The sequence below is a fragment of the Notolepis coatsorum genome (genome assembly GCF_963971535.1).
Source record: "Notolepis coatsorum genome assembly, contig: SCAFFOLD_851, whole genome shotgun sequence".
NCBI lineage: Eukaryota > Metazoa > Chordata > Actinopteri > Aulopiformes > Paralepididae > Notolepis > Notolepis coatsorum.
In genome coordinates this window covers 17501-25000 of record NW_028172892.1, presented here as the reverse complement: position 1 = coordinate 25000, position 7500 = coordinate 17501, and the positions used below count along the sequence as shown (strand labels likewise).

The following is a 7500-nucleotide window of genomic DNA, read 5'->3' as shown; positions in this document are numbered from 1 at the left end:
TTACAGAGTCTTCCCTCCTAGATAAACAAAGGCTCACTGTGTCAGTGGAGCGGTGAGATAATGTTACCGGTCTCCGTGTGGATATGTCTCCAGGCACAACAGAGTCCACAGCCAGGTATCAGGTGCTCTGGCTGCGTTCACACTGCAGGCCGCGGTGCTCAACTCTGATGTATTGCTCGGATCAGATCAGGTTTATTTAGTTTGGCTGTTCACAATTCTTTTTTAAATGTGGCCCGATATCATATTCCAGTGTGAGCTGTGGTCACTGCTCCTGAACTGACCTGCATGCGCAAATTAACGATAGCGTGAAAAATGGACAAAAAAAAAAGTAAAAATTTAATTGCGAAAAATGTCAATCTAGAGTGACGTAAAGGTCACATGAAGGTCACATGGCTGTTCAGACTGAGGTCACATGACTGAGGTCACCTGACTGTTCAGACTGAGGTCACATGACTGTTCAGACTGAGGTCACATGACTGAGGTCACATGACTGAGGTCACATGACTGTTCAGACTGAGGTCACATGACTGTTCACTGAGGTCACATGACTGTTCAGACTGAGGTCACATGACTGTTCAGACTGAGGTCACATGACTGTTCAGACTGAGGTCACATGACTGTTCAGACTGAGGTTGCGTTGCGTGAAATCAGACCCGTATCTGATTTAGGAACCACGTGTGAAAGTGTCCCGAATCAGAACTGAAAAGGTCGACTCAGATTCCATGTGATTTGTGCTGCAGTGTGAACGCAGCCTCCGTGGCCCAGATCTGACCCTCCTTCCTGGGTAAAACAGGGAGCGCACGCAGGGTTAGCGCACGGTTAACTCTGGACTAAAAGAGGCACAAGTTATGATTAAGTACCAAGGCAGGCACTGCTGTAATTCAGATTCAGATTCAGATTACTTTATTCCAATCCAATCACTTTAAACAAAATGTCACTTAATGGAAAAGTCACTTTAAAGAAAGGAGGTATTGTATAGTACAGTTTAGATACATTAAGAGTTAAAATTGTAAATTGTATATTGTATAGTAGTGTATATAGGAACCAGTTTCTCAGGTACTCAGCATGTCTTATTTTTATCATGCACATCTTGTGTCTTACCTATTTTTTTTAATAGTTTTTTGTACGTCTATTTTATTATTGTATTATTGCACAATCTATGGGGGCATGACCACCCGCATTTCACTGTATGCCCTGGTATGTATGTGACAAATAAGAATAACATAATAATAAATACTTATAAAGTGCAAAACAGGACAGAACAGAACAGTGAGACAACGATAAGACAATAAAGTGCAGTGGTTGGGGACATGGATACAGTGCAGCACAAAGTTCAAGTCCAGAGGTCCAGCCCTAGCAGCTCGCCATAGAGGGGGGGGGGGGGGCGGTGGAGCAGGGGGACACCTGACTCGTTTAGTTCTAATAGTTCTAATAGTTCTAATAGTTCTAATAGTTCTAGTAGTTATAATAGTTCTAATAGTTCTAATAGTTCTAATAGTTCTAGTAGTTCTAATAGTTCTAATAGTTCTAATAGTTCTAATAGTTCTAGTAGTTCTAATAGTTCTAATAGTTCTAATAGTTCTAATAGTTCTAATAGTTCTAATAGTTCTATCAGTTCTAGTAGTTCTAATAGTTCTAATAGTTCTAATAGTTCTAATAGTTTTAATAGTTTTAATAGTTATATCAGTTCTAATAGTTCTATCAGTTCTAATAGTTCTAATAGTTCTAGTAGTTCTAATAGTTCTAATAGTTCTATCAGTTCTAATAGTTCTATCAGTTCTAATAGTTCTAATAGTTCTAATAGTTTTAATAGTTCTATCAGTTCTAATAGTTATATCAGTTCTAATAGTTCTAATAGTTCTATCAGTTCTAATAGTTCTAATAGTTCTAATGGTTTTAATAGTTCTAATAGTTCTATCAGTTCTAATAGTTCTATCAGTTCTAATAGTTCTAATAGTTTTAATAGTTCTATCAGTTCTAATAGTTCTATCAGTTCTAATAGTTCTAATAGTTTTAATAGTTCTAATAGTTCTAATAGTTCTTCTAATAGTTCTAATAGTTCTAATAGTTCTAATAGTTCTAATGGTTTTAATAGTTCTATCAGTTCTAATAGTTCTATCAGTTCTAATAGTTCTAATAGTTTTAATAGTTTTAATAGTTCTAATAGTTCTAATAGTTCTAATAGTTCTAATAGTTCTAATGGTTTTAATAGTTCTAATAGTTCTAGGTGTTCTAATAGTTCTAATAGTTCTAGTAGTTCTAGTAGTTCTAATAGTTCTAATAGTTCTAATAGTTCTAGTAGTTCTAGTAGTTCTATCAGTTCTAGTAGTTCTAATAGTTCTAATAGTTCTAATAGTTCTAATAGTTCTAATAGTTCTAGTAGTTCTAATAGTTCTAATAGTTCTAGTAGTTCTAATAGTTCTAATAGTTCTAATAGTTCTAATGGTTTTAATAGTTCTAATAGTTCTAATCGTTCTAGTAGTTCTAATAGTTCTAGTAGTTCTAATAGTTCTAATAGTTTGATTGATTGATTGATTGAAAACTTTATTAACAGATTGCAGAATGGGTACAGTACAGTACAGCTCAATACATATTGTTAAGGGGATGCAGACCAGAGAAAGACTTTCGTCTTGTTTACATCAGGGTCCCCCATTTTCAATTCATCGTAAATGAATTAGTTCTAATAGTTCTAATAGTTCTAGTAGTTCTAATAGTTCTAATAGTTCTAATAGTTCTAGTAGTTCTAGTAGTTATAATAGTTATAATAGTTCTAATAGTTCTAATAGTTCTAGGCATTCTAATAGTTATAATTAGGGATGCCCAGATCATGTTTTTTGCCACCGATACCGATCACTGATCGTCTATGAGTCATATCGGCCGATACACTGCCGATACCGATCGTTTTTGGTTTTCTTATAGCAGCTGGTCTAACACAGGCATTCTCAAAGTCCTGTCTAAATTATCTAATCTAATCTTAGAAATTAAGTAAAGTGAATAGTACTGGTTGTTGAGCATAACAGTATCTAAGTTAATTTACTTCTGACCATTATAGTCAAAGTATTTTCCTATGAACTGAAACGTATAAGATGTTCTCAGTGTTCAGTTACAGGCAGCTATGAAGCACGATAGCTAATTAGCAAACAGCTGCAAAAACGAATGATGTAAGAAGACGTTGATATCAGGAGCTATCTGTAGCTACTGCTAGCCTGCTAGATAACGTTAGACAATGCCTCATGTATTAAACTAAAGTGAATAGTTGACTGGGTCATTTTGTTTAAACAGTAACGTTAGCTAGGTAGCTAACGTTAGCTCACGGAACAACGATAGCTAGTTAGCCAACACTAGCCAACTACTGCGAAAACAATTGCCAAAATGATGATATCAGATGTTGATATCAGGAGCTATCAGTAGCTAGCCAGCTAGATAACGTTAGACAATGACTCATGTATTAAACTAAAGTGAATAGTTGACTGTGTAGTTTTGTTTAAACAGTAACGTTAGCTAGTATCACTCGAGGTGCACTCGACTCTGCCGGAGCATTTGTTGACATGGGTCTGGGAGGGGGAGGGGGGGAGTGGCAAGGCGTGCAGCAGCAGCAGCGGCTGTGAGCAAGAGAGACAGCGAGTGAGAACTCCGCTGACAATTGGATCATGTTTTTCGCGTGTGTCCTCGATCGGTTTTCACGATCGGCGAAAATAAAGCATTATCGGAATTCACCGATCTCATATTTATACTGAATATCGGCCGATACCGATCTCTGTGTCGTGTCTCTGTTCAGAAGCCTTTCAGAGCACGGTGAGGTCATCAGGTTGATCTCTGTGTGTCGTGTCTCTGTTCAGAAGCCTTTCAGAGGACGGTGGACCTGTTCGGGAGACTCGACATCGTCATCAACAACGCCGGGATCACCAACGAGAAGAACTGGGAGAAAACCATCCAAGTTAACCTGGTGAGACACTTTATACACTTTATACTACGAATATAAAATATATATATACATATTATAATATAATATAATATAATATAATATAATATAATATAATATAATATAATATAATATAATATAATATAATATAATACAATATAATATAATATAATTAGTGCTGTGAATAGATAAAAAAAAAGTAACTAATTAATCTAGATTAAAAATAGCATTTTTCTACTTAAGACCGAAGCTTATAACAGATATTTACTAAAGTAAAACCATGGAATTAATGTAAAATCAACACAAAGAAAGTATATTTAGATCCAAAGACTATTTTAATAGCTTTCTTTGAATACAGTTTCTCTCCTGTGAAATACAAATGTTCAACAAAACCATCAACATTGACTCAGCTTTAAAGACCTCTTTCTTATATCCGTGGCGAATATACTGCTGAAAGTTCAGCACGTTGAAGATGTTTCACTCCATGGATTAATCTAGATACATTTATTTTAATGCTTTAAATTATTTAAATGAATCTCCAAAGTTCAAGCATTAATTTTGACAGCCCTAAATATAATATAATATGATATAATATAATATAATATAATATAATATAATATAATATAATATAATATAATATAATATAATATAATATAATATAATATAATATAATATAATATTTATAGAAGAATAGTATCCAAATCAAACAAAAGAGAGAGAGGACCGGAACCGGATCAGCAGAGGGTTTCAAAAGCACAGGGTGGTTCGTGATTGGCTGCTGGGATCATATAGGAACCGTAATCCACCAATGGAGAGGCAGGAATGGCAGTGACCAATGGGGGATGACCTGTAGCTTGACCGAGGAGGAGAGGATAAATGGAGAGAAAGGCAAACATTGGAGACACAATGACGACAAAAGATGATTGGAACTTGCCCTTTACTATCACACAACCGACGGCGATGCTCCATCATTAGCATCATTAGCACCGGCTGTCGTGTGGCAGTGAAAAGGGTTGATAGAACTGATACGGATCAATACAGATGCATTGAAAACATGACGTGATTGGCTCCGAGCCGACACTGATCAATTATACCGATGCATTGAAAACATGAGGCGATTGGCTCCGAGCCGACACTGATCAATACCGATGCATTGAAAACATGAGGCGATTGGCTCAGATACAGAACCTTCAGAGCAGGACGGCCCCATCAAATCATGCCTATTATAGATAGATAGATTTAAACTTTATTGCCATTTCAACACATGGTTGATTGGGATTTGTCTCGGTGCCAAACATACAGTCAGTGTTGGGAAAGTTCACTTTCTACATGAACTAGTTCAGTTCACAATTCACAATTTTTTAAATTAACTAGTACATAGTTCATAGTTCATAATTAAAAATGTTGAACTAAAGTTCATGGTTTCAAAAAAGAACAAATTTATAGTTTATAGTTATTTTTATTTTAAATTGTTATAATTCTTTTTTCAATACGCTGCGAGCTATTATTTGTAAAAATTATTGAACCACAGACAGCAATCGGAATACTGGCATTTGCATTTTTCATTTGTCATAAATGTTATGATGACTTGAAAATCCCCTTAACAATTGTGTGTATTGAGCTGTAACTGTACTGTACCCATTCTGCAATCTGTTAATAAAGTTTTCAATCAATCGATCAATCAATGCATTTCCATAACGCTTTGCCGTCGCCCATTCAGTCCACACTAGTAGCAGCTGCAGCTTTCATCTCTACAGTATATTTTCAAAAACATGAGGAAAAACTTAGCTTGAATTGTCTTTATTATGAAAACAAAAACAGGACGTTTGCTTATTCTCAATGTGCCGTTTAAACTTTAAGGTTGGCTGTCGACGTCGTCGATGTGCGGACTTGCTTCTTCAACCCGGGTGGACAAAGTTTACAGACAAACGTTAGATTGTTTCCGTCTGAGTCAGTACTGACTTTAACGTTAAACTCTTTTAATTAAATGCTCATACGCCGACGTCGTAGAGGTAGGGTCTGACTCTGAGCGAGTGCTGCTCTCGACCTGCTGCTCGGCTTCTGCTCGCAGATTCCGCTGTCCCGGTCTGGTCTGTTTGTTGTGAGGAGTCTGATGACGTAGCCAGGGGGTGACAGGCGCGTTGCCAGATCGGGTGGTTTTTCCCGCATACTTTTGAAGCCTGTTTACAGTGTGTTTTAACTGGGTTTTCGGCTGAAATGCATATGAAATCTGGCACACCTTTGAACGCCGTTATAATAGAGTGCTGAGAATGAACGCACGTTTGAACGCCGTTATACAGCGCTGATAATGAACGCGTATCTCAATAACGTTCATTTAGCGGATAATCAGTACGTTCAGTTCACGTTCGCCCAAAATACGAACGCGTTCATGAACGATCGTTCATTGAACGCGTTCAGGTACATCACTGCATACAGTACATACAGTATAAAAACATACAATATAAAAACACAGAAGAATACATGCAATACATGCAATCCCCACAATAGAAGTATTTCACAAACTATAAAAAAAAAATGCTACAGTACCTAAAATAGCTCAGTGTTTAAATTTAAAGTGCATATTGCCTTAAAGTGCCTGTCGGCAGGTGCTAGCCCGTATGGCTAACGTTCAAGGTTATAGGCTACATATATTTGCCATACCATTACCATAGTCGCCATATTATACAGTGTGTACTAGGGATGTCCCGATCCGATCCCAATCATGTGATTTCGAGTATCTGCCGATACCGATTTTTCCCCGATCCGATCTTTCGGCAATGCATTAAAAAAGAAAAGAAAAACATGCAATCAAGTTGACCCTTAAGTTTGTTTTTTTATTTAACAGTATCCAACTATCCATTATATCCAACATGGATGTATAGCTTCTTTTTTTTCACTTATTGCAGCATTGGATCAAAATTCAAAACAAAATAAAAAATAAAGCTTATCAGTGGTGCACCACAAAATAACCACGTAAACTAAAACACAGGTAGTGCAGTGACAGAGGTAGCTTGACTAGCTGCACATGTTCAGTTACATTCAGTCATAAATAATAAAATATAAAATATAAAATTGGCTTAGTGCAGAATAATTCTAGACTATGAACTAGTCTAGTTTGAAAAATGTGTTTAAATATATAAATAATAAATTAAAAAAAAATCCCGATATTTTTTTTCCCGATTCCGACCTTCTGAAAATCACGTGATCGGCCCCGATCTCCGATCAGACAAATGTAGACCTATAGTTGACAAAGGTTTATTACCCAGGAGAACGGGCTTGGACCCGGTGAGTCCCTGGCCTGGGGGGGGGGGGTCTTGTAACGGGATCCTAGGTCATAGATAAGGATAAGGATGAACTATATTGATCCCCTTGGGGAAATTCGGTGACATGAGGATGGGTATGTCCAGGTGAGAGAGACAATTGGATTGGATGGGGATGGGGAGGGGGGGGGGGGTGAGTTATGAGGAGGGAGGGCAGGGGGACATGGCTTGGGGGGCTGGGGAGGTTGAAGGTGAGAGACAAAAGGTGAATGGATGGGGGAGGGTAATGGGATGGGGGGGGGGGGTTTGAAACATGGC

At 37.2% G+C, this 7500-nt stretch overlaps 1 protein-coding gene across 1 annotated transcript in view; it reads left to right on the top strand.

The window, feature by feature from the left end:
• LOC311247944 (15-hydroxyprostaglandin dehydrogenase [NAD(+)]-like) overlaps nt 1-7500 on the top strand; it is a gene marked incomplete at its 3' end in the record, with an annotated part of 35408 nt that overhangs the window by 11184 nt on the left and 16724 nt on the right. Inside the window, 1 exon segment of the mRNA XM_084338921.1 lies at nt 3840-3946. Within this exon segment, the coding sequence (XP_084195047.1) occupies nt 3840-3946 (107 nt within the window).